Source organism: Hemibagrus wyckioides, linkage group LG07 (assembly GCF_019097595.1).
Source record: "Hemibagrus wyckioides isolate EC202008001 linkage group LG07, SWU_Hwy_1.0, whole genome shotgun sequence".
Classification (NCBI taxonomy): domain Eukaryota; kingdom Metazoa; phylum Chordata; class Actinopteri; order Siluriformes; family Bagridae; genus Hemibagrus; species Hemibagrus wyckioides.
Window position 1 is genome coordinate 12,754,901 of NC_080716.1, and position 26,192 is coordinate 12,781,092.

At 37.4% G+C, this 26,192-nt stretch overlaps 3 protein-coding genes across 6 annotated transcripts in view; 1 reads left to right on the forward strand and 2 right to left on the reverse strand.

Annotated features, from left to right (window-relative positions):
* focad (focadhesin) overlaps positions 1 to 9,529 on the forward strand; it is a 60,572-nt gene extending 51,043 nt beyond the window's left edge. For all 3 annotated transcript variants that reach the window (XM_058394381.1, XM_058394382.1, XM_058394384.1), the window contains 12 exons: positions 534 to 605; positions 734 to 836; positions 1,389 to 1,469; positions 1,552 to 1,680; positions 2,017 to 2,132; positions 2,309 to 2,569; positions 2,677 to 2,766; positions 3,065 to 3,242; positions 5,154 to 5,251; positions 5,951 to 6,202; positions 7,455 to 7,518; positions 7,713 to 9,529. In XM_058394381.1, the coding sequence (XP_058250364.1) occupies positions 534 to 605; positions 734 to 836; positions 1,389 to 1,469; positions 1,552 to 1,680; positions 2,017 to 2,132; positions 2,309 to 2,569; positions 2,677 to 2,766; positions 3,065 to 3,242; positions 5,154 to 5,251; positions 5,951 to 6,202; positions 7,455 to 7,518; positions 7,713 to 7,786 (1,518 nt within the window). In that variant the 3' untranslated portion in view covers positions 7,787 to 9,529. The remainder of the gene's footprint in view (positions 1 to 533; positions 606 to 733; positions 837 to 1,388; positions 1,470 to 1,551; positions 1,681 to 2,016; positions 2,133 to 2,308; positions 2,570 to 2,676; positions 2,767 to 3,064; positions 3,243 to 5,153; positions 5,252 to 5,950; positions 6,203 to 7,454; positions 7,519 to 7,712) is intronic.
* hacd4 (3-hydroxyacyl-CoA dehydratase 4) lies at positions 8,176 to 14,090 on the reverse strand. Of its 2 annotated transcripts, none has more exons than XM_058394389.1 (7): positions 13,877 to 14,090; positions 13,425 to 13,531; positions 10,868 to 10,995; positions 10,636 to 10,745; positions 9,579 to 9,685; positions 8,470 to 8,577; positions 8,176 to 8,376 (listed from the first exon to the last, which is right to left on the reverse strand). In XM_058394389.1, exons 1-7 carry the CDS (start codon positions 13,933 to 13,935, stop codon positions 8,294 to 8,296), a joined length of 702 nt encoding a protein of 233 aa, XP_058250372.1. In that variant the 5' UTR covers positions 13,936 to 14,090; the 3' UTR covers positions 8,176 to 8,293. The 2 variants fall into 2 exon arrangements, with proteins under 2 accessions (XP_058250372.1, XP_058250371.1); XM_058394388.1 differs by lacking the exon at positions 13,877 to 14,090 and adding an exon at positions 13,653 to 13,848.
* Positions 14,091 to 17,847: 3,757 nt separating this feature from the next.
* fcer1g (Fc epsilon receptor IgFc epsilon receptor Ig) lies at positions 17,848 to 25,084 on the reverse strand. The gene is made up of 6 exons (XM_058395156.1): positions 25,043 to 25,084; positions 23,740 to 23,803; positions 20,302 to 20,393; positions 20,113 to 20,151; positions 19,042 to 19,068; positions 17,848 to 18,874 (listed from the first exon to the last, which is right to left on the reverse strand). Exons 1-6 carry the CDS (start codon positions 25,082 to 25,084, stop codon positions 18,812 to 18,814), a joined length of 327 nt encoding a protein of 108 aa, XP_058251139.1. The 3' UTR covers positions 17,848 to 18,811.
* Positions 25,085 to 26,192: the final 1,108 nt, after the last annotated feature.

The window sequence follows — 26,192 nt, forward strand, 5'->3', positions numbered from 1 at the left end:
CAAAATACATTTCAGTGCATTCAAAGTCTAACACCGGTGCTTATCATTTGGGGGTGACGTTTGTAAAAGCTGTAAATGACTGATCGTTGTTTAGGTGAAATTGCAGTTTTTGAGAGTGAGCTGTGTGTGTGTGTGTGTGTGTGTGTATGGTTTGGCGTAGCCTAATGGAATCCAGCTGCCAGTTGGTGCTCTTCAAATCCTGCCTTTATGAACAGTAAGCCTGTCAGACTGAAATTTTCAGAAACCAAGCAGCGTATTCTGCAGTCACAAAACAGTGCACAATAATAAAAGAAATGACTCTGGAGGAACATCAGCCACTTCTGGGAGACTGCTTTACTTAAATATTAAAAGTCTGATGCTAGTAATAATGCTCTGTGCTTGCTATAGAGGAGAATACAATCACTGACCACTCAATACTGGACTGTATGTAAAGAGAAATATCAGTTTAAGAGATGCTCAAATATTCTGTAGTAGTCTGTGTCATCTTGGAAGTTGTTTCATAAGAATATTTTTTCTTAATTTGTCTCTCGCAGCTCAAGAGTGAATCAGAGCAATCCCCTCAGCAACAAAACCGACTAAATGAGGTCATAAGATCTATTACACAGGTGAGTTGCCTTGCTGTTCTTGCATTCTGTCTTTTCTTTTATTAACAACCCTATTACACAAAGCGTAAATGATTTTTGTTGTAAATAGGTTGTCTTGTCTATTTTCTTATCTGTCTCTTGTTGCCCAGATTATTTCTTTCTCAGGAACAATAGGTCTGCAGTCTAATGGAGCTTGTCTGGTGGCTCACCTGTATTTGGCTCACATGTCCAGCACCCACAGTAGAACTGCAGGTAAGAGTGCTCTAAGTCAAGGGGTTTCACCAGTTTTTCAGCAGTGAAATAAATTCCATGGATTTATTTAGCACAGATTAGACTTGTTTTACAAGCATAATCCAACTAATCAGATATACTCAATATTTAAATCTGTACACTAATATTTGTCTATTTGTAATGTGATTTTCTGTTCCTGATCTTTCCACCAAATAGTACATTAAGTCTGGGCTTGTTAACGTTGGACTTTGGACTGTCAACCAATGAAATGGATACCTAAAAAAAAAAAAAAGAAATATAATCCATCCCTGGCAGTCCTAACAGAGGAGGCCTACTCTCTCTCCCCTGTCAATCATAGTAGAATTAGCCAGTCATGGGACATGGGTAGACTGCACTTTCTTCCAAGTGTGCTCACTGGTTATAAATGGGCCAAGACCAAATTATTGAGATTCCTGGGATTTTTTGAGCCCTATTTCGAGAATATTGCAATATCAGCATATACATAACAGGCAGGCAATCCCATAATACCATAATACTTTATACAAACGTTCATTTGCTCTGTTTCTCACTCAGTGCCTCAAGACTTCAGCTATCTTCCAGAAAAGAGTATCCTCAGAGCATCGGTGCTCTACATTACTGAAGCTGGACGGAAAGGTACTCATTAACAGGAATCTTATTTTTAATTATTCTGTATCTACATACACTCTCCATCACTTTTTTTTGTCTTTGGCTGCAGGACCGAAGGCCGTTACCCCTGACCTGATAAAAGTTGTACTGGCTCCACTGGCCACAGTGGGCACTAGCTTCCAATATCCACCTGTTAACTGGAGTGCCATCCTCTCACCTCTAATGAGACTCAACTTTGGTAAACCTTCACATTTCTTGCACTGGCCTTTTTAAGGAATGGGTATAATAGTGGTAGAATATATTATTATTATAGTAGTTTAATTACGAGTTAAGGAGAAAAGGGAACCAGTTGGCAACATTAACACATATGATAATGCATATTTGTTTACCTTGAATAATTCACTATGATACTACTACTCCTACTACTACTACTACTACTACTAATAATAATAATAATAATAACAATAGTAATACTAATAAAATCTTTTCAGTGTAATAAATGAAATACAGTATTCCCATAGACATACTTGGTCAGATGTCTGAGTGTATACTTGCTCTCTTGTGCCCTCTGTAGGTGAAGAAGTGCAGCATTGCTGTTTAGAGCTGGCTGCCAGTCAGGCACAGACTTCCTCTAGTGCCTCGCTGTTCCTGGGTGTGTGGCTCGCACCTCCTCTGGTCCACAGCCTCAGTGTGAGTGGTCACTAGCACTGATATGTATATGCATCCACTTTTAAGTTATTTAAATATAAGCAGGGTTTCTGTAACAATATCACAAATATGTGTAACTCATATGCACATGCTCTAATCGTTTATGGACACAATGGTAATTAGACACAATAAATCACACATTTGTATTCTGTGTTCAGCAACACACCAGAGCACTTCTCTATGAATGCCTGTGTTTCTGGATGAAGCACATAGCGGAAGATAAGCTGCAGGTGTATGTGGAGAGTTTGGCCATACAGCAGTTTAATCCAGACAACCGAGCTCAGCATCTTTCTCTCTGTCTCTCCATCCTGCATGGCCTTGCTAAGGCTATGGCCCTGCCTAACCCTGCCCAGAACTGCTGGACTGTCCTGTGTTCCATCACTGAGAAGATTTTTCACCTTTTACCTGATCACATACAGGTATGACCACACAGTCACTAGCTAGAGGCACCTGTTTTGAAAGTGACTATAAGGAATGTAAATGAGAATTTTGGCTTGATGACACTTTCTTGCTTATCTTTGTTTAGGCTCATGAGGTGAATCTTTATGAAGGGATCTGTTCCTGTTTGTCAGAAATGAGCGACACTGAGATAGACAGGATTCTCAAAGTCACTGAGGTACAGATTAACCCACATGTGGCATAAACACATTTTAAACAAGCACGAATGCAAGTCTGTTTTAAGAGAATATTTTTAGAACATGAATAATTACTCTTGTGTTGATTGAAAGCGTTCATTCATTCATTCCACCCTTTATTTTACACTCTTGTACATTTTAGTCCATTTGATTTCATTCCTTCACTATTACCAAGTATGGGTTGAAACAGGTGGTTTTAAAGCTGGGAAATTTGCATTGAGTAGTAAGCAGCTATTATTGGATAACACTGCTTCAATTGTGCTGTGCTGACCTCTATAGGTCAATGTGGAGAAGACCGCCTTTGTTCTGTCCTACTTAAGCTCAAAAGGCAGAATTCCACTCCTGGGCCTCAATGACATCATCAGCATCATACTACAGAAGGGAAAACCAGAGCAAATCAGCTGGCTGCTAATGCAGTGCTTCTACCAATCACGTCTGGCCTCGAACCCTAACACAGGCAAGTGAAATATTTCACCATAGTGTGCACAAGAAAGTCCATATACATATTCAGATACCTTTACTGCTAAGGTTTTCTGTTGAGAATGTAGAATAGCGAGCTAATGTATTTGTTGCTTCAGTAGTAGTAGTAGTAATAATTTTTTTGGAATCATTTACATCTATTTTCACAAAGCCTAGATGGTGTAATGATAAAGTAAGGCGTCTGAAAATAGAACCAGCATGGTAAAAATCATACTTAGCTAGTGGCATTGTGTACACTGTATTGCAAGAAGTATTCGCTCACCTGCCTTGACTCGCATATGAACTTAAGTGACATCCCATTCCTAATCCATAGGGTTCAATATGATGTCGGTCCACCCTTTGTAGCTATAACAGCTTCAACTCTTCTGGGAAGGCTGTCCACAAGGTTTAGGAGTGTGTTTATGGGAATTTTTGACCATTCTTCCAGAAGCACATTTGTGAGGTCACACACTGATGTTGGACGAGAAGGCTTGGCTCTCAGTCTCCGCTCTAATTCATCCCAAAGGTGTTCTATCGGGTTGAGGTCAGGACTCTGTGCAGGCCAGTCAAGTTCATCCACACCAGACTCTGTCATCCATGTCTTTATGGACCTTGCTTTGTGCACTGGTGCACAGTCATGTTGGAAGAGGAAGGGGCCAGCTCCAAACTGTTCCCACAAAGTTGGGAGCAAGGAATTGTCCAAAATGTCTTGGTACGCTGAAGCATTCAGAGTTCCTTTCACTGGAACTAAGGGGCCAAGCCCAGCTCCTGAAAAACAACCCCACACCATAATCCCCCCTCCACCAAAACTTTACACTTGGCACAGTGCAGTCAGACAAATACCGTTCTCCTGGCAACCGCCAAACCCAGACTCATCCATCAGATTACCAGATGGAGAAGCACGATTCGTCACTCCAGAGAACGTGTCTCCACTGCTCTAGAGTCCAGTGGCGGCGTGCTTTACACCACTGCATCCGACGCTTTGCATTGCACTTGGTGATGTATGGCTTGGATGCAGCTGCTCGGCCATGGAAACCCATTCCATGAAGCTCTCTGCGCACTGTTCTTGAGCTAATCTGAAGGCCACATGAAGTTTGGAGGTCTGTAGCGATTGACTCTGCAGAAAGTTGGCGACCTCTTCTATGCGCCTCAGCATCCACTGACCCCTCTCCGTCAGTTTACGTGGCCTACCACTTCGTGGCTGAGTTGCTGTCGTTCCCAAACACTTCCACGTTCTTATAATACAGCTGACAGTTGACTGTGGAATATTTAGGAGCGAGGAAATTTCACGACTGGATTTGTTGCACAGGTGGCATCCTATCACAGTTCCACGCTGGAATTCACTGAGCTCCTGAGAGCGACCCATTCTTTCACAAATGTTTGTAAAAACAGTCTGCATGCCTAGGTGCTTGATTTTATACACCTGTGGCCATGGAAGTGATTGGAACACCTGATTCTGATTATTTGGATGGGTGAGAGAATACTTTTGGCAATATAGTGTATGTCAAACAAGCAATACTGTCCTGTAGATGCTGAAGGCTGTGGAAACATATACAGGAATGTCTGTAGATTGGACTGGAAAGCCATCCACCACAGAAGAAATCTATGTAATCAGTGGGGAACCCATAGACGATATCAGACAGTGTAAACATGAATAATCTCGCTGAGAATCAATGTCGTCTTAAAAGATCTACGGTTGTCATTTTCTCAATGGCCTTTAAATTGAGTCATAGGACTCCTAGAACGCCTTTGTTTTAGGAATATACAAAAAGCCCAGTATCCTCACGATTTATCTCTTCTTTTTTTTTTAATCATTAAGAAGTATACAGTGAAAGGCAGACTGTTTTTGAGTTCCACACTGTGTTCTCGATCAATGTTATCTCATATTTATAACCTTACTTCCTTTTAGGTGTGACCAAAAGAATGGAATGGCTTCTGGAGCTGATGGGACACATCAGGAATGTGCTATATGGAGCACCCACTGTACAATGTGCTAATGCCAAAGTGGTAAATAATAAGAATAACTACAATGCAATCCTGTCCACAAGCAGAGTTAAAGCTCTTGTGGCATTGTGTTATTGGTCCTCACCACTGGACTTCATATGAGTAGCTTAGACAAGTGCTTAAATATACTCTACCGCTCAAATGTTTGGGATCAGATGCATATTTCAGCTTGATTTCAGCTACAGAGGAAGACTACATCAGCCAATCCATCTTGTGGGAGATGCTCCAGGAAGCAGTCTCATCAGATTATCTTGAACACTTGACAGCTAGAATGCCCAGGCTGTACTTGCTGCAAAAGGTGGATTTTTTTTAATGAAGGAAAAGTTTGAAGAAAACATTCATCATTTCCTTCAGAGTTATTATTGCTAACTTTGACAAGTCAGCATGTCATGTTCTTTTGCCATATTTTCTATTCAGACTAATTTTGTGTATGTTTCCTTGGAAAACAATGAAAATTTTTGAGTGATCCCGAACTTTTGAGCGCTAGTGTATATTATACTGATGCCCCATGTTTGAGAGGCAACACTTGCAACATGGATCATAAAATCCACTAATACATAGGGTGCAATATTCACAATCCATGTAAATCTGCACTGATCTGAAGAATGAGTCATGAATGTGAATCATTCATCAGTGTGAATATAGTATACTTTAATATTTACATTAGTGATAATTCTAAACAGATTCTTACCCCTGGCTTAGGGCACCAGTTTCCTGCTGGATGTTTTTGCAGCTGCTGTGGTGTCATGGGCAGACCACTCCATGCCTCTTCTCATCGGCATCCGAGCCCAGTGGTTTCCATGGCAAAAGTCATCCAAGCACCTGGACTTACCCCATGACCTCTATGTGAACACTGCATCCACTGAGGAATCGGTTAAACAGTGCGTGCTAGCAATGTCATACAGCCTAAAGCATCTGTTAACCAAAGAGCCATGGAAAACCCAGTCTCAGAAGGTACGGTCTGTTGATATAGTGATTATTGAAAGTATATTATTCTTTACTAAAGAACAGAATTTTTGATTCAAGAAAAGTAATATTACATAAACTGTTAATAATTTTAAAAGGTCCAGCATCATGTTTACATTTAATGTTGAGTTTCCTGTTATTACTGAAGTTACAACAGCTAGAAATCTATTATTATTATTATTATTATTATTATTATTATTATTATCATTATTATTATTAATTATATTATTATTTATTTATTTAAAGAAATAGCTTTACTTTAACTGATACAAAGTACAAAACACATTTATTAACCAATTTATTTTAAATGATATATTATGCGAAGCATCTCTCATTCAAGTCCCTTAACATTAATTATAGTAATGATAACATACAATAGGTAAGAGAGCATTAATATTCACAGAGAATTTTATTAGGAATCTGTACATCTGTACATCTACTCCTTCATGTATTTATAGCGCAGTGCATAAAATCCTGCAGATACAGACCAGAAGCTTTGGGTAATGTTCACATCAACCATCAGAATGGGGGAAACTGTGACTTCTGTGATTTTGACCATGGCATGTCCTGTCAAGCTGACAGACAGGCTACAGTAACTCAGATGAGCATTCCTTGAGGCTCATGGGCTCTACAACATGTGAAAACCATATCAGGTTAAGCCAGGGACAGGAAGCTGAAGCTGCAGAGGGCACAGACTTAACAAAACAGTTAATGACTGGAAAATAAAAATGATGAGATTCACAGCATGAAAAAGCACCTGAAAAATCTGCAGGAATCGTGTGATGCAATCATGTCAACATTGGCCAGAATCTCAAAGGAATGTTTTCAATATCTTATTATGTAATCCCTGTCAGGAATTGAGGATGTCTTGAGGGCAAAGGGAGGCGCTACCCATTAGTATAGTGTTTTCTAATAAAGTGAGTGTAAACTTGGGATTTGTTGTGTATTCAGAATTACTGTCAGAGACGATCAACATCTTCTGACAAATCAAAGTCAAGAATTCAACATTATTAAATAAAATAATTTAATATTTAATTTTATTTATCATTTAATTTTATTAAATGATAGATTATTATTAAATAATAATAGTCAAGTTATTTAATTAGATATAGACATTGTAAAGATTTTATATATGTATTTTGTGAGTTGTGTTCTTTTAAAAATTGATGTTGTGCTTCTATGGCAGTAAAGGTTTATGGAATATAGCAATGATTCTCATCTATCCTCTGTTTTCTCTCAGTTCATCGACTGGCTCTTCAGCCTAACAGAAGCTCCTGAGGAATCTCTATCACAGATAGCAAGAGGTGAGACCTGGCTGAACATGTGCTAGCAACACTTTCAAATCTTGTGCGACCTTGATGTGGCATAGGCTACTCCTAATTCTAAAATTTTGCCAAGTATTCAAAACCCTGGAGTAGTTTAGAAAAGAATGAAACTTTATTATATATTACATAATAACATCTCACATGCTTGAACCAGCTATAATTTCTCTCCTCAGCGGCCTTACTAGCATTGAAGTCTACCCCAGAGTTCAAGAAGAAAACAGTGTGGACCAGAGCATATGGCTGGTGATCTTTCCATGGAGTACTTTATAAAAGTACATCACACAAGACATGCATGCAAAGAGTCCGGTCGTACAGTTAGTTAGATAGTACAGTAGAAGTGTCTACATGTCTGTCGATGGTGGATTAAAAAACAAAGATGTTAGTGATCAAGATTAAAACCTGAAGCAGTTATGTTCCATACAGTAAATCGACAAAGCACTTCCTGTTTCGAATGGACCTGCAAAATGTTTTTGCATGGTTTTGGTAAGACTCTGTTACAGCACTTTCAATGTATTACCTTAATACACCAGTGCCAAACTGACACCGTTTATACTGTTACTATGAAAATATGTAGTATTCAGATTTTATTATCATTCCGTTCCATTTCAAGTACCACATCGTATGTTGCATACTATCTATGCATATCCTTCCAGTCTTAAATGCCAAAAAATATGTAAATGATGCTGAGTATTCTGGAGTCGTGTCCTTTTCACTTGTCATGTCCTTGGAGAAGTGGAATAAATTTCCTCTTCACTTAGCCCTGCTTTGTCTTCCTATTCCAGCTGTCCAGAGCCTGACTCCTTTCTCTTAGTAAGATTCGTACTGTTAATCCAGAACCTTCCAAACACAAAGAGAAAGGCATTTATTTTGCAATTTTAATCAGTAGCCTTATTAATTAATATGTTAATTGTATAGCAGAGAGTTTCTCACCTGCTGCCAACACAGGAAGGTAAGCCAATAGCAGGTATGGGAAAGGTACACAGACAGAATTTGTGCCTTGCGACTCGTAATATGGCAACACCTGTAAAATACTGATTCCTTTAAAAAAACAAACAAAAAAGGATCAGAAAGTGGTGCAGAATAAACTGATACAGGAAATTGACTTGTTAAACAGCTACCAAATCTCTGAAAAGTAACTGAGTTTGCCTGAATATAATATAGGAGTGCACACATTTCTCTTTTACGCTTTAGACATTTTCGAAATGTTAGTCATTTGGCTGTGGTGCAGCTGGAATGTTCTGTTATCAACATGTTTCCTGAAACCCACATGCATACACTTGCTGTCTCAGCCAACGCTCTCCCTCAGGCTTCTGCGCCGTATGGTTTCCTGCTTGCTCAAATATCTGTTTCCTAACCATGTGTAGCACTTAGCAGCTATTTAATTAAACAATGGCCTGGTTTGTGTTTACACTGTCCACATGGTCTCTAATCAGGACTTTGCAAATGTTTACTCTTAAGTAAGCATATCTTTATCATGAGATGTTGCTCGGACCACATTTTACATGTCAGGCATGACATGGTGAATTCTCCCCTTGAAATTCCCACATATTGTCTAGTTATTCACCTTAAAACATATTAACTTGTGCTGTCAGCCCGATGACATCTGTCAGCTCTCTGCTTGTCTTCCTATGTGGAATTAACTTGTGGGTGTTTACATTTTCCACAGATGCACAGACATGACATTTATCATTTGAAGTGAATGTACAAAGCAAAATATAGTGACCTATCTTGACTCCTTGCCACTGAAGGCTGAAAACTGACAGTAAGAACCTTAGGCATGATGTTCTGACAAACAGATTACTGTAAAGCTTTCTTCTTAGTGATAAGAGCTGTATGAATTATGCATTATGACTTATTGCTTCTAATATGATCGAGATACATTTAAGGAAATCTAAAATTATTTCATTGCCTTGCTGCAGCCTACATGACTGAATGGTCCTTCTAGGTAACTCTGGTCATCAATAGAAATAAACGAATAAAGCAACCAACACATTTCAGTCCCAATTACATTTTGTTTCTTGTGTCTGCTCATGATGTACCTTCTGTGATCACAGACAGTATGTAGACTGGGATGGTGAGGGTGTACCGTGCCCACAACATATTGAATGATGGTGTGCTAATGAGGCACATCAGTTGATATGGGTACCTGGGGGACAGAAGAGAAGTGGGTTTGCTTCTATATGCTTTCATGCAATGTGTTTTGTAAACATTTCCTGGGTGATGGAAATCCCTGGATAAACGCAAATCCTGGGTTATCTCACACTGCTCATACTTTAGCCAGGATTAAAAATGAATCCTGATTATTCACACTGTACATTTCTAAACCCCTGGTGTTAATGTCCTTACTTGCATATTTGTGTTGTCAACAACCTTGATTGTGTAAATGCATCACTTTGAATAACATCTCGTCTCATGCTTTTGCATCAGTGAGGAAAATAGGCTTGCCCGATCTTTACAAATCTGGAGCAAAAAATGTTAAAAATGACAGGTCTACCATCTGCATCTGAGCAGACATTGTTTTCTTTCACATCTTTTAAGTTTGCAGTGTAGCTGACCAAGCGTTTGTTGATCTCCAGCTTCCACTTTTTCAGTCAGTTGCCTAAATACCGATTGTGCTATCTAGTTTGTACTGAACAGACTTTTCTGAGCATAACTGTCAAGCTTTTGTAATTTTTTCTCCCTTTTACGGGGGAATACAATAACGTTTAAACAACACACAGGCTTCTGTGACTGCACAACGCATGCAATACAAGTCACCTGTGTTTAATGTAAGCATCAAGCTATAACACTCGAACACGAATGGTTGTACACATTTGGCACTGCAATGCAGGGTTAAGCCACAAAAGCTCAGCTAACCCAGCTTCAGAGCAGGGTTTCATAACCAGTGTAAAACGTTCCTCTACCAGGGGTTAAAAGTGGAATGATGATCACCTAAGATTAAGCACAGTCTGCAAAAGAGAGAGAACCTGACATTTGCATGTAAACATGCTCTAATGACTGACTAGTCTCACATTTAGTATGCAAATGTGCTTCATGCTTAATTGCCAGAAACGATCATTTATGTGTCATTGATGTGTGTTAGTGTAAAATACACACCTCACCAGGTGTAAAATATTCCACAGATAAAACAGCACACACACTACTGTTTTACTCTGAAACTCCTCTTGACTGATGATTAGGAATAAAAGGAAATTTCTCTCAACCACCTGAAGAATAGAGGGATAAATAAGAATCCATACGTAACAAAGTACATCAACAAAAGGCTTCTGCTTCGATATGGACACCGGTCTCTCTATAATATGTAAGGCATGTATAACATCAGCGTTACCTGGACAAGTCGAGGAAAGAGCTGACACTCTTCTATTCCGTCTGCAATGTGGAAAAGCTCCAGCACTGACAGAAGCTGGCACAGGCTCATCATCACACCCACAAAATAAAAGGTGCCAGCTAAAGCATCTAAATGAGAAATCATTTGATAAATAAGTACAGCAAGATTTGAGAAATAAACATTGGACATTGCTTGTTTTAAAATTAAAAAAATCTTTTTTAAAGGCTGCACCATTAGGCAGTATTTTAAGCATCACTTCCTGTTTCTGCAAATTTGAGGACTAAGCAAATGCTGACAGAGTGGATAATAAAAAAAAAGTCTCTACACCCCTGTTAAAATAGCAGTGTCTTTTTTTGTGATCTAAAAAATGACCTTATAGTAACCTGGTAGCATAAGTGTGCACACACTTTTATAAATGGGGATGTGGGTGTGTTCAGAAGGAAACAATCACATCTCTCATGCTCAGAAATAAGTATTATACAGCAGTGAATCTGTATTCTTGGTTCCATTCAGGAGAGGAGTACAAAAGACTTTCCGAAACATAGCACATGTATCAAGAGGCAAAATATGTTACGATCTGGTGAGAACAAGGTTGAACTTTCTGGCTGTAAATCCAAAGGGTATGAAACCAAAAAAACAGCACATTACTAAATCAACACCAGGCCTCACAGTGCAGCGTGGTGCAGGGCTGCTTATCTTTAGCCACAGCTGGGGCTTTAATCAAGGTGGAAGGAATCATGAATCACTCCTGAGGTCAGTCGATTTTGGTGCAAAACCTTCAGGTGTCTGCTAGTAAGCCGAAGATGAAGACCATTTTCACCTTTCACAGAAGAGTGTGATAATACTTCCAAGTCAATAAGTGCCATGCCAATAGACCCTTTCCTAAAAGACTGAGTGGTGTAATAAAGGCAAAAATGTGCTTTAATAAAGTATTAGGTTAGGGGTGTGCACACGTATGCTACTAGATTACTGTTATAATTTTTTTCTTTTTTCTCCTAAAATGTTTCTGATTGTGTTTTTACACTAAAGGTTGAAATAATGACATCCTGTTCAGTTCCATTAGGACTTGTGGGGACATGTAATCATTTTGCCACAGGGGGATTAGTGAGGTCAGGCACTAACAGTCCTGCAGTTCATTCCAAAGGTGGGCTTGTAATGAGGACTGGAAACTCGAGTTCTTCCACCCAAGGCTTGTTAAAGCACGGAGCTCACTTTATGTACAGGGATACTGGAACAGGTTCAGGCCTCTTGGTTCCCTTTAGTTGAAGGGAAAATGTGGTAAATAAAGTATGTGGACATCACACCCATATGTGGTTCTTCCCCAAACTGTTACCACAAAGTTGGAATTCATGCAAGTGTCTAGAATGCATTTTAATACAAATTTTCCAGACATGTGCATGCTTCCAACTTTGTGGTAAGAGTATGAGGAAGAAACACATATAAGGTGTGATGGTCAGGTGTCCACATACTTTTGGCCATGGAGTGTGGATTCTCTGGGTGATTCCATGTATAAATTTACCAAGTAAACATTAATAAAACTCTATCTAATAGTTTTTTGATAGTCTTAGCACTCTATAACTACACATACCTTTAATTATAATTAAAATACTTTTTTAAAAAAGTCTTTTTTTTTTCTCCATCCATTTAAAATGTCATTGTTGAAACATTTGTTTCCACAAAGTCATCCATTACAGATTATGGAAAAAAATTCCTGCTCTGTCCTACAATCTTCACTCAACCCCTGTTACATCATTTACCCCTGTGATATATTTTCAAATTTTTCAACAGGAAGTTGAATCATCTGAACTTCCTGAAGATTGTTCCTCATTAGCGTGATATCTCAAGACCGAGTAGTTGAACGTTTATAGGGGTTAAATAGAATTATTTCTTTAGATTTCAAGAGTCTTTCTGGCAAGAGTCTTTCTGAATAGCAAGAAGGACTAGATTTCTTGGCGGCAGACAAATCTGCTTCCAGTAACATAACCAGCATCAAATTTGACTTGTTTCTTTGATTTCCTGACCCTCTTCCCAGTTGTCTGTCTTTGAACCACTTTTGGTAGGCATCAACCACTGCGTACCGGGAACACACCACACGACCTGCTGTTTTGGAGATGCTTTGACCCAAGTCACAATTTCGGTCCATGTCAAAGTCACTCAGATCCTTGCCAATTTTTCCTGCTTCCATCACATCAACTTTGAGAACTGACTGTTCACTTGCTGCCTGATGTATCACACCCCTTCAAGGTGCCACTGTAACAACACACTTCATCTGTCAGTGGTTTTAATATTACAAGTGATAACCAGTTATCAAGTCTCGGTGGGTTGTATGCTCTGGCATAGTAACAGATAAACAGTGCAACTTCTGTTTCCTTTTCCAGAGGAAGTATTGCCATACACTATTGCAGCAACACCTTTAGTTGTGGGTACCTTAAAGTTTACAGATGGCCAAAAACTGCACTACTTGAGCAACCCTTATTAGCTACACTCGACTCAAATCTAAACAAACTCCACTAGTCCTCCTTGTCTATATTTATTTAGCCCAAGATCAAGCGCTCACCGAATCCAAACGAGAGAAATCTGGCGGTCATGTTGGAGAAGATCCATGTGTGTCCACAGAACTGGAGTAAATAGTAGGAGAAGATATAGACGAAGCCAAGACTGCACCTGTATAGATAAAAACACATGCTGCTGAGGTTAACGGAAACTTGCACCTAAACTATCACGTATATCTAATTTATATTTCTGCACACTAAACAACTAAACTCTTTAAGACTCTTTTAGTGACCATGTTTTTGCTTGTCTTTCCCTTCTTCCACAGCACACGGGCTTCCTGGCATGAATAGTACTCTCTGGCATTTTTTAACGTGTTTTTAAGCGATCGACTTCAACAGCACATATCCAGGCTGGCTAAGGATACCAGCGAAATGGTCGCTTTGCCACACAGAGTTCACAGAAATAGCGACAAGTTGATGTAAAGCATGACCACGATCTCACAAGAGCAGTCCTCACCTCATTTCCTGCGCCGCTCCTCGCCCACTTTTCTGCTGCATGTTGAACTTCTTGTTCATCGCGTCTTCAGCCCTGTGTGCTTCCCACTTTCCCCAGTGACGTAGACAGGGCAGGATCTGCGATGGGCTTAACTTTGCTGTCTCTTTCTACAGTGGATTGAAGGGCTTGAGGAAGTTCCAGCATCTTTGTAATCTGCTTCATCTCACAGACACGCACGAGGCTTGCAGAGGTGTGTGTGTGTGTGGGGGGGGGGGGGGGGAATATACAGACGCCCGCGCAAGAAACTCGTGTTTCATGTTATTACGCGAGCCTGTTTTTCTCTGAAATCGCCTGTGCCACATCCTCCATCTACATAACTAGCATGTCTACTTACTTATAAGCAGCATCGCTGTGTGACTGACTACATGCATATTTTTAGTGTCATATGCATATCATATCCGCCCTAATTGTTTTCTTTAAGTGTGCTTTCTTTTTGTTGTGTAGAGTTTCCTCCCATTTGTACTCACACACTTTTGGGACAAAATGCTTTGACCTACAAGGTCAAGGAGGATCCAGGGTCTATCCTGGGAAGCCAAAGGCATGATGCAGGAACGTTCCCTGAACGAGATACCAAGTGCATCATCCAGTTCAATTTTTCTTTGCCAATGCAGCAACTAGTATATTTTTAGGAGGATAAGCAGTGAATTTGAAGAAAAAATGGATACTTGGCAAAGATAGTAACCCAATCTCAAGCTCAAACCAGGGACCCTGGAGCTGTAAAGAAGCATATCTACCTTATCTGAACTTGTTATCAGATAATAATAATACTATATATTATAAACAAATTCATGCGGGGGTGAGAGTCTCTTACGGGGGTGTTTGCAAATACACTCTTTAGTCTAACAGCACAGTGTTTGATGAAAGGGGAAAAAAACCTCTGGTCTTTGTGGCACCATAGGGTTAATAAATTATGTGGGCTGCCAACACAGCACGGTGGATTAGTGGTTAACACTGGTGCCTCACAACACGACGGTCCTGGGTTTGAACAGGCAGGGGCCTTTCTGTGTGGAGTTTGCATGTTCTCGTTGTGCCTGTGTGGGTGTACTCCGGTTTCCTCCCACAGTACAAAAACATGTACATTAGGTGAATTGATACTTCTAAATTGCCCATAGGAGTGTGTGTGGTTGACTGTCTATATGTGGGACTGGTGACCTGTCCAGGGTGTACCCCTGCCTTTTGCCTAATATGTGCTGGGATAGGCTCCAGCAGATCCCCATGACCCTAATTAGGAATAAAGCGGGAATAGACAATGGATGGATGGACTGTCCACATCCACCCAATCTGGACAAGAAGCAGTCTGAAATTGCTTGTCAGTCATATCATCTGTCCATTTAAACGTTTCCACCTCTTGCACTACCATTCAGACCATTTTCTACCGTTCTACCATTTTCTAGAATAACACTGCGTTCAGTTAGAGGAAACTCATAACTCCCAACTCTCTGAAAAAAAGAGAAAACATCCCTTTAACTTGGAATTCCTATCTGGGAACTCCAAATTGTCTGCTAAGCTCTTCCGAGGTCAAGCAGTGGAATCAAATCAACATGGATGCTCACAGCAAGCACAGTAAGCAAAGTAGTGTTTCTTACCTTTAAATGAGTTCTGCTGTATACTGTATACAAGTATTTGCTTCAGATCAATCATCTTACAGACATTAGTTTGTTAAATCTAATCTTTTACTAAGACTGTTGATATCTAATATCAACAATTACTAACAATTACTATAAAAAATCTAATATTTACTATAAAATTTGTTTAATCACTCAACTGGCTAGCTAATTGATAAGAATAGACAAACTGTATTTCGTTGCCTTGTACCCACATGCGCAGTGACAATAAAGCTGATTCTAATCTAATCTAATCTAAAAACATGTAGGGGTGAAATGAATTCTGAAAAGTTTCTACTTTTGTTCACTTGTGATAGATTACCACTAATATCTTGGACGTCCATTAGGGCCATTAAATCACAGCCTGTCACAGGCTGAGCAGAGGCCAGCCAAACCACCCCTTTCAATCTTACTGTAATATCAGTTACAGATAATATTTAATATACCTCTAAACACATAAAAAGGAATCATTTGTAGTCTGCAGTATGTTCATTCATTCATTCATTCATTCATTCATTCACCTTCAGGAATAGTCCATTCATGGGAGCATGGGACGTACAGGCATACATACCTATTTGCACACTTGAACAGTTCTAGGGGCAATTTACTCTTGCCTATCTACCTACCAGCATGTTGTCAAAAAACAAGAGCAGTTTTTTTTTCCATGTTGGAAAAAAAAACAGAAACCCAAACAGAGATTCAGGAAAACACTCAAGAGAGTAACCATAGCTCATGATCAAACTATGGGGGCACCACCACTCCCTGCTGTACCACTGCAAATTCCTGTATTAGATACATTTCAACAAATCTTTTCAAATGTGAAATTATAAAGGTGTGACTGGATTTATTTAAAAGACAGCAGTGTTTGGCCTGGTGTTTTGGGAGGTATCTTTCTTTAGCTTGTTTCGCAAATCCAGTGACAAAAATGGGAGGAGATGGGTGTAAGTAATTGACACTAAAACATGTATACACAAGTATATCCTTAACACCGGTGTATAGATAGTAAAGACTTTTTTGTTTGACCTGAGCACCTGCTGCCTGCGCCATTCTCTGTAATGTGTTTCATTGTTTTGTGGTATGACAGATTTCCAATCTGAATCGTTTTGTTTTCTAGAGCAAAAGTAATATTTCTTCTGATGAATTCCAACAGGTTGTGGCCTGCGGTGGTTAACCACAATGCATTCTTTTTCGAATCAAGGCAATTTCTAACATGATTGTCTGAAAGCTTTTCATAATAATTCATCTGGGGGGGTTAATATTAAACTCAGCTTCTCAAATGGGATTCTTTTGCTGAATCTCCCACTACCAGGCATTGGTGTACAAATGACAGTTTTAATCATGTTATACATGTGTATCAAACATCAGTATAATAAGAAAGCAATTTCAGGCTTCTTGTGGGGTGATCTACACACACACACACACACACACACAAAAGAAATAAAAAAGTAAAACTGTCCTGCAAATATGTGTCTCATTTATACATATATATTTTACATATAAATGTATATATGTTTTACTTTTGTTGTCAGAGCAAACATTCTAGTGGTTCTGGTTAAAACGCAGCACTAGTGCTGATAAGGTTATGGGCCTTACATTAGGGCTCAGTGTCAGCTTGGCAGTGCTGGGACTTGAACGACCTTCTGACCAAAAGCAGAAAGCTACCACAGTGAGACCTTTTCACCCTAGACATTAGTTTCGATTTCAACTGCTGCCCTCTGGCAAATCATTCAGGTCCATCACTTCACAAACCAATAGACTTAAGAACAACTTCTACCCCAACACCATTCGGGAGCTAAATGCAGCTGGCTTGTGAACACACACATACATAAACTGAAGGATCGCAACAATCTGATTTCTATAAACAAAACGTATTAATTTGCATTCTCTGTATACCTCAATATGTATATACACTCAGTTTACAATGTTTACATTCTGTTGCACTTTATATTCTATATTATTTGACATGTTTACATCACGTGACACTTTAAAACTCTCATTATATGCCTGTGTTCAACTTGTTGTGCAATCGTTTTTAACTACTTATTTATACCGTATACATCATTACCATACTCGACTTATTTATCACTATTGCCTTGACTGCTTTTTTTTTTTTTTGCATTATTTCATTTGTAAAACGGATGTATAGTTTGCACCACATCATATGAGAATTGCACTGCAAGGACTGCTCTAATCTCGCTGTACTCAGTATCGCAGAACACAGTGACTTGACCATAAATGTGTCCACACTGAACCTGATGCTTTACCTTGTGTTTCAGGAAATATTTAAAAGACAGTTATTTGATGCCAGAGGTAACGTAAACACAGCAAGCTTTATTCTATATAAAAAGATTTTGTGTAATGGTTTCTGACAAACAGACTTACATAAGCAACCAGGATACATATACAGACGTTTTAAAGAAATGAAAGAAGACTAAAGAAAAAAAAGAAATTCAGAGAAATATACATAAAATACAAAATTATATATATAAAAAAAATGAATATAAATAACAGAACCCAGAACCTGGAGATATGTAAGTATGGCTTAGTAACAATAGCAGACTTTAAATGATTAAATTGATAGTGGTGCAAAACTCAGTGACAGAGACACGTCCACAGTGAATATTGTGCTTAAATGCTGCTCTCTGGTGCCTCATGTCTAAACTGCATTATCATGAACTCCATCTCACGACTGCAGAAATCACTATGTGTTTATACAACCAGCAATGGACCTCATTGCTGTTAGACAACCAGCATGATAAAAAAAACAAAACAAAAAAAAAAACAGGAAGTTAATCGAAGGCTGTGGTTGGAGGAATAGTCATTGCTATGGCAGCCAGACATGTGCGACAACTTTTGCGGAAGAGAAACAGCTTGAGTAGCCAAATGCATTAGCAACTTAGCAATTTTCCAAAATTAGCACACATTCTGAAAAGTAGGCGTAATCATGTAATATGAAACAGAGAGAAGTGAGACTTTAAGTACATACATTTACATTTGATCAGCATATATAAGATTTTTTTATAAGACTCTGCTATTTCTTATATTAAGTTAATCATAAAGTTGAATAAAGCTTAGTTTGCTTATACATTTATACTTTCCAAAAATATATAGGAATTATTTACAGTTATTATTAAGTGTGTTAGTAAAATGACTTCCAAGTCTGTTTCTAGCATTACAATGCATATCCATTCAAAGAAAGTTTAGGGAAAGTAAGGGAAATAAATACTGCTAAAAAAAAAAGAGAGAGGGAAATAAAGCATTCTGAGACATTCTTTTCTTCGCTATGGCTGTCTTACGCCTTGGACTTCTTCAAATTGATGGACTCATAGGTATCTTGAGTTCTATGTGAAAGACCCTGAGAGAATTACAGGAAAAAGATTTAGTCAAGATGTTTTACAGCTCTCACGCAACTTTTTCGAAAATAACTGAGTTCATTCTCAAGCGCTTGACCCATATGGGTGTGGGTAAAAGAAGATACTAGACTACAGAGTGTAAATGCCTGTGATGAGATGCAACACTTACTTCATAGACTCCCTCTGCCGCTTCCTTCTGCAAGATTCGAAAAAGAGGAAAATATTGAAAACGTTTCAACATTAATCTTTTTCAAATCTGTTAATTCAACACACTTATAAACCTGCATAATTGTTGATTTGATGCATGACAAGTCTCTTACTCTAGATTTGTTGAAAGGACAGTAGTGTTTTGGTGACTTGGTGTTTTGGGATGTATCTTTCGGTAGATTGTTTCGCAAATCCAGTGACAAAAAAAAGCAGAAAGACTATCCACCAAGAGCTAAAGACTATCCACCAAGAGCTATATGTATCATGTTTGCAGAATACATATAAAATATGAGGAACTTAGTGTGAAAGAAGAAGAAGTGGACAGGACCAGCATTACTGAGAAAGATTGTATTAGATAGCGAACTCTTTTTCAGCTAACATTCACACTAACCACAGTGCGCTTACAGGTCTGCTTATAATTTTAGCTGTGGTAGCTCATACTGGTTTGATCAAGAATTGTGAGCTTAGTAATGCTGAACATGCATGAACAAAAATAGTTTTCTTACTATAGACATCACATTGTTATCTAGCCATTCTATCTGTAAGGAGTCCTTGTTTTGTGTCTATGTAGAACACATTCTGAAAATGCTCAAAGGTGGATCCCTTATAGCAGATAGAAATCTAAATCTTCTCCCAAAATTAACTGTGAATGTCATTATATATAAAGATTTCAACTATAGCCATCCCTATGTAATTATTATATAGTTAGTTTTGTTGGTTGCTATAATTGTGAATGTTTGTGATTTGGTGAGGGATGTATTTATGTATGTATTTAGGACAGTTTTACCCCTTTGGAAATGTTTGGCTGGTCCCCACAAGGTAAAGAGCAGCTCTTACTTAAAACAAAACAAAACTATCTAACGAAAAAAACAGAACAAAACAAAAAAAAAAAAAGAAGTAAAAAAAGGCCAGAAGTTTCCTTTGTGATACTGAGGTCAAGGTGAAAGCATTAATTTGCTGCATTATTAATATGTCAGTGAAAGGTTTTCACAAGAAGATGTAGAAGTGTGTGTGTGTGTGTGTTTGTATTTACCTTCCCAGAAGCCTGTTTTACCTGACGATCCTGCTGTAGCTGTATATGTAAAAACAAACAAAATTTGCATAATGATTGTGGGTTTTTTTTAATCTTTTACAGTACATGTCAAAAAATAATAAAACGTAAAAATAACATTAAACGTAAAGTTCCAAATCATGAACAATGATGTCACAAAAAAGTGCGTACCTTCATTCTGCAGTAAAGGACAGTTAGGACAAGTCCGTAGATGAACAGAATGGCATCCAAGACATAGCAGATGCTCGCGTTTTCCATAGCGGCTTTGACAGAAAAATAAATAGATTTCTATATTAAATTCAGTGTTAAATCGCCTTCTGCTTGTCAGAAGTTTCGTTTGTTTATGTTTCATAGTTTATTCTTCAACAACTTAGTTTTGTTGGATATGTAAGCAAATAAACGTGGGAAACAAGTCATCACAAGGGGAAATGAAAGTCAGTTTCAGGTGTACCAAAAGTATGATAAGATTTGATCCACTTTTAGATACGATAAATCTTGTAGAATGTATACTTGAAAAAAAAAAACTTCTTTTTTTCTCTTTTTTTTTTATAGCTGCTATACAGTTATTCACACAATAGCCTCTCACTAGCACTGCCCGACTGGTCCCACCATCTCTCAGGGCAAAGGGTAGGTATTCATCTAGACTCTTCTCTGTTCTGGCACCGAGGTGGTGGAATGAACTTCCCCTAGATGTCCGTACATCTTCAAAGGACGTCTTAATACCTACCTTTTTCTGGAGCACTTTAAACTAGCTCTTATATTTCCCTGTTTATGTATTGTTATATGTTTAATTAAAAAAAAAAACATCCAATTTTAGGCTAAGTCTGTAACCTATTGAACCAGTGTTAATGTTTTCAATGATAAAATGAATCTCTGTCTGGTTGTTAATAATGGAAAAAAAAAGCTTCCTGGTATGTTACTGTAAAACCAAAAAGCACTATCCCCCATCCTCTATGGCAGAAAAATTACTGACCATTACAAACCACCTGAGGTCTTTTCCATTAGTATTACATTAACTTTTCCTTACAGAAAGCTTCAGTGGATCATTAGATGCATTTCTTTTATTGGGTACTATTTATTATTTTAATATATTATTATATTTAAACTATTTATTATTAGTCTTACATTATCTAGCCCTGTTACATAGTGTCTAGAGACTTATTATTTACATATTAATATAAAAATCATATATTTATATTCAGTATGTTACCATTTGCATTGTAGCTACCTCAGCTCAGTGTTACACAACAATTTATTGTACATACAGCTGCACATATCTAGACTTTATTCAGATATAGGTCACACCTTTTTACCATCTGTCTTGTATATCCTTGATATTATATTTGCAAACGTTTCCTTTTCTACTTCTATGACAAGTAAATTATTATTTATTTATTTGTTTTAATTCAGAATTTATTTGGAATTTGAATTTCACTGCATATTGTACGGTGCATGGTTCTGTGTAAGACGAATCAAATAAAAAATTAGAATTTTACTTAGATTCTCTAGTCCCCGTGAATGAAGTCTTGGTCTAGAAACGTTAATGCAGTAGAAGCGACAGTTGCAACAGTGAATTTCAGCTTCTGATGAATCTTTCAGAAATTTGCTTTATAAAGAAAATGATGAGAAGGTTGATTCATTTAATATTAATAAGTTCTCTGTAAGAGGAAGGCTATATATATCTCGCACGAGTATGTCTTGTGCTGCTGTCAGATTCACCACAGGAAATTGATTAAAGGAAATAACTTACTATATACTATATACGGATAAAAGCCTGATGCGCTGTTCATAATTAAATGAAATGTAATCATAGTGGTATAAGATGAATTAAGCAGGTGCTGTTATACGAGACTAATCTAGACAGGACTGCATTTTATGATCCCATTGCAGATTATTTTACTACAACAGCATATCCCATCATGTTCTATAATTGACTTTTTGATATTCTGCAACTTATTGTCTTGTCTGTGTTACTGCAACTTGTTAGTTAAACAAGTGTTAAAATACTTTAACTAGTTTTTAATCTTTTTTTTTTTTTGCTTCTGTGTTGTTTTTGTCCTTTGAGTCTTAAAACAAAAATCCCCCAAGAAAGGACAATGCGCCCAGAGGCTGGGAATAATTTTATAAACTTATGTGTCCTACATTTTAATTACAAGTTAGTATAAGAGGATAATATCTGATCATTTTCAAAATTTTACAATATTAGCAGATATTTTCAGTTATTTTCTGAGTTTCTCTAGTTTGTAAAATGCCTTCTCGTTAAAGTCCAAACTCTATAGAGATATAAAGAGATAAAATCTCATTTATAATATTAATAATTAATAATAATACATTAAACAAGGGCTTCATCACTGCTATGGCGTGGTGTTTATCACACATCTAAGGTGCAGGTGATGATATACACGTATCAGGGTACAAATATATTGTTTACCGAAAAAATAGCACATCATCTATGGCTAAGTGTATGATTAAAAATCTATAAAAAAAAAAGTAACTATACAGGTGACTGTATAGGTTACTGTAGGTGACTTAGGTTTGAGTGAATTTTTGAAGACTGAAAAAGAAACGCAGAAGTTAAAAATGCGTTGGTCACAGCCACACCCCTTACTGCAAGAAAGCTGAATTTATATTGCGTTTGCAGAAAAAGATGTTGAAATCTTACAGTAAATTATGTGTATATGTTTTAGTCTGTTACAGTGTGAATTCTTTTGAGCTGTTATGGCCTGTGTCATTTGTTTTAAAAACACACACACACACACACACACACGTGTATATATATATATATATATATATATATATATATATATATATATATATATATATATATATATATATATATATATATATGTAAATGAGAAGAAAATGATTCCTCCAAAATTTTTCATAAATAACTTATACCGGGAAGCATATCCATTCTGCACATCAATGTTCAAATCAAATCTAAGCGCATGCATTAGGGTATTATCTATTCCAATTAACGCCACATTTGAATAGCTTATGTGCCTTTGCCACCCTGAACCAAAGCCTGGTTCATAATGTTAGAAAACAGTGGAAATACATTGTAAAACGATGTGTTTGTTGTAAGTGTGCATTAGATATTATTAAATCAATGCTGGGTTATTTTATTCTATTTTTTCACTTGTGTCTAAAAGTCCATGACTGTGATTTGGATAGAAACTTTTTCCACTGGTCTCATGCCAACATTTGCAACACACTGTTTTTGCTTACACTTTAATCGTCAGACGATTGAAAGGTCCAAATTTTTCTTCCAAATATAAGTAATGTAATTCTTGCTGGTTTAGTACTGGACATAAGTTACTGTAAGGCCTGAACAAGGTAAACACCACACGCTTGTATTTTTGTTGGTCTGTGTGGGTTGTGCAAATGTTTAATCATTTTTTGCTATCTTTAGATATCAAGAAATATCTTTTAATTAGTCTATGAAGGAAGTATATGTGTGAACTGTTGTCTAGTGCTGAGATGGTATCATTGATCCGTTTCCTTCTGACAGTAAATCATACATAAATTAAATAAAATATCACAGATAAACTATGAATCTCTTGGCAAAATCTTACATTAGTTACATTAGATTAGAGTTATTTTACTTACCAGTTTGGCCAATGGTCAACAAAAGAGGAAGGAGACAAATCCAGACTGTCTTAACTGAAACTGACTGAGTGTTTTACAGAGAAACAGAACCACACTGCATCGATGGACAGCTAGCTTTCAGGAAGCTAACTTGAGCAAAGTGAGAGAGGCATATGAGGGGAAGTTGTGGTATGTGCGTGTCCGTTTCAAAGATTAAGACAACCCCACACCACAGAGATGGGAGGTAAAGAAAAAGAAACCTGTAAGGCGTAAAGGCTGCTGTTTCTTTTAAATGCCAAAAACCATGACGTATGCAGTTATTTTTCTGAGTTCAAGGCAGTGAGCGTCTTATAAACTGATCCAAATATTCACTGTAGTATCAGTGTAGTATCCAATTTTTTTGTTGTTGTAGACCAAAGATTCAGTTTTTGAAGTGCAATTTTGAAATCACTTTCACAATATGTTGATAAACAGAAAACCTGAAACTCAGATGTGGACATCATTGTTACTACTACCCATTCATCAGTGTACTGAATTAAAATACAGTACAAACCACATACCATGTTTTTGACTTTCCATTCTTGACAATATAAAGGTATAATATTACAGCTACACTCCTGTATTTATATCTGTTAAAACATGTTACTGCATGGTCAGTTAGTCACTGCCAGCTGTCCTGTCAGTCAGCTGTGAGCTAGATTGACCAGCAATTCTAGTGAGCATAATGTTTTAACAAGAGAACCTGTAATTTTACAGCGATTATTAACAACGACAAAAAATCAAGTAAACAAAAATAAAAACTTGCACTCATTAATCAGTCCTCAGGGTTTATTTTCCATATTTAACAAAAAGAAAAGCGAGCGGCTAAAAGTAGCTATTGGCTACTTTTTTTTTGGATTTTTACTTAAATATGTAGAATAAAGTGTGTATATATTTGTAATATATTATTATATTTTTATATAACATATTATTATTAAAATTCTACTGATCCATTATGCTCTCTAATTGCTTCTATCGTTACATTGATTAGCCAACTCAACTAAACTAACAGCTAAATTAAAGGGTGATATAGCATATATTTGCAAGAAATTGGCATCAAGAGTTACGCTATAGTTGATAGTCATTAAGAGTTACATAAACAAAAGAAATTTTAATACTTCATTTTGCATCTTAAAGATGGTGTTTTTGAGTTGTTTGAGGTATCTCTATATACATATTCACAACGTTATTCAGTTGTCACTTACAGGATATATCAAATTATCTGTGGTTTGTCAGCTAAAAATGTGACTCAAGTTGTTAGTAGTGATATTTGCACTTTGTGTACCTTAACAACATTTGCACTTTGCATTGAGAGCAGGATGGGCATTTCACGCAATGTACAACTCATGAACTGGCCCTACCTGGACCTCAATCAACACAAGTACAATATTTTAATACTTCATTTTACAGAAGGGAATGTAAGAGAGATATACTGCAGAGCTGGAAATTAAGTAGTATTGAGGTCTGAATTATTTGCTGAATGGTTTCTTGGGCCTTTCTTTACTCATTTCTCGGACTCTTGCAGTATTTGCTCTGCTTAGAATGTAGTCATGTGATAAAGGAAATACACTCACTTTAAATTCTGTTTTTATTAATTAGGGTAATTTTTTTCAGAATTCAGTTGGGGTAAATATGTACACCATATTATTCAGTAATATGTACAACCACATTTAGCAACATAAACTTGAAATAAATGTTTTCTGTATCAGTCTCTCACATTGGGAAGATTCATGCTCTTCTTTACAACATCCCTTCACTTCATTGATGCCTGAGGGCATTTGTTTATCCACAGCTCACTTAATATTCTGCTACAGTATCTCAGTGGAGTTCAGGTCTTGACTTTGACCTGGCCGTTCCAACACCTTGATTTTTTCTTCATTAGCCATTCAGATATCGATTTACTCTTGTGTTTGGAATCAGTGTCCTTTCGCATGACCCAATTTCAGCCCAGCTTCAGCTGCTGGACAGATGACCTCACTATTCTCTCAAGAATATCCTGGTGTCTAGTGGAGTTCATAATTGTATTAATGACAACAAGTTTCCAAATTCTTTGACAACACTCCTTCACCACCATGGTTAACAGTTGACATGGGTTGTGTATTTGTGGTAATATGCAGTGTTTGGTTTTTGCCAAACATGGTGCTGTGCATAATGATTAAATATCTCCAACTTGGTCTTATTAGTCCAAAAGATATTATTTGCAGTTTGTTCACCTGCAGTTTTGAAGACCTGAAAGCCATGCTGCCATGTTCTTTTTGGAGGAATGAGGCTTTTCCTAACCCTTTGATGAAAGCCATAATTGTTCAGTCTTTTTCCAATGCTGCTGTTATGAACATAAATGTTTAATGCTCAATGAGGCTTGTATGTCACAAACAACAACCTGACAAAATGTCTACTTTTACAGAGGTAGTCACACTTCTTGGTAAAGAACTAAT

Bases quoted from the DNA above. Each gene is read 5' to 3' on its own strand.
- fcer1g (XM_058395156.1), bottom strand. From the start codon at position 25,084: ATGCCCATCCTGCTCTCAATGCAAAGTGCAAATGTTGTTAAG. The intron at 23,804-25,042 runs GTACACAAAGTG...TAAAACACTCAG, and splicing joins AAAGTGCAAATGTTGTTAAG to TCAGTTTCAGTTAAGACAGT. The intron at 20,152-20,301 runs GTACGCACTTTT...TTACATATACAG, and splicing joins TCCTTTACTGCAGAATGAAG to CTACAGCAGGATCGTCAGGT.
- hacd4 (XM_058394388.1), bottom strand. From the start codon at position 13,723: ATGCCAGAGAGTACTATTCATGCCAGGAAGCCCGTGTGCTGTGGAAGA. The intron at 10,746-10,867 runs GTAACGCTGATG...TCTATTCTTCAG, and splicing joins TCTTTCCTCGACTTGTCCAG to GTGGTTGAGAGAAATTTCCT. The intron at 9,686-10,635 runs GTGTGTATTTTA...TCTGTCCCCCAG, and splicing joins AATATTTTACACCTGGTGAG to GTACCCATATCAACTGATGT.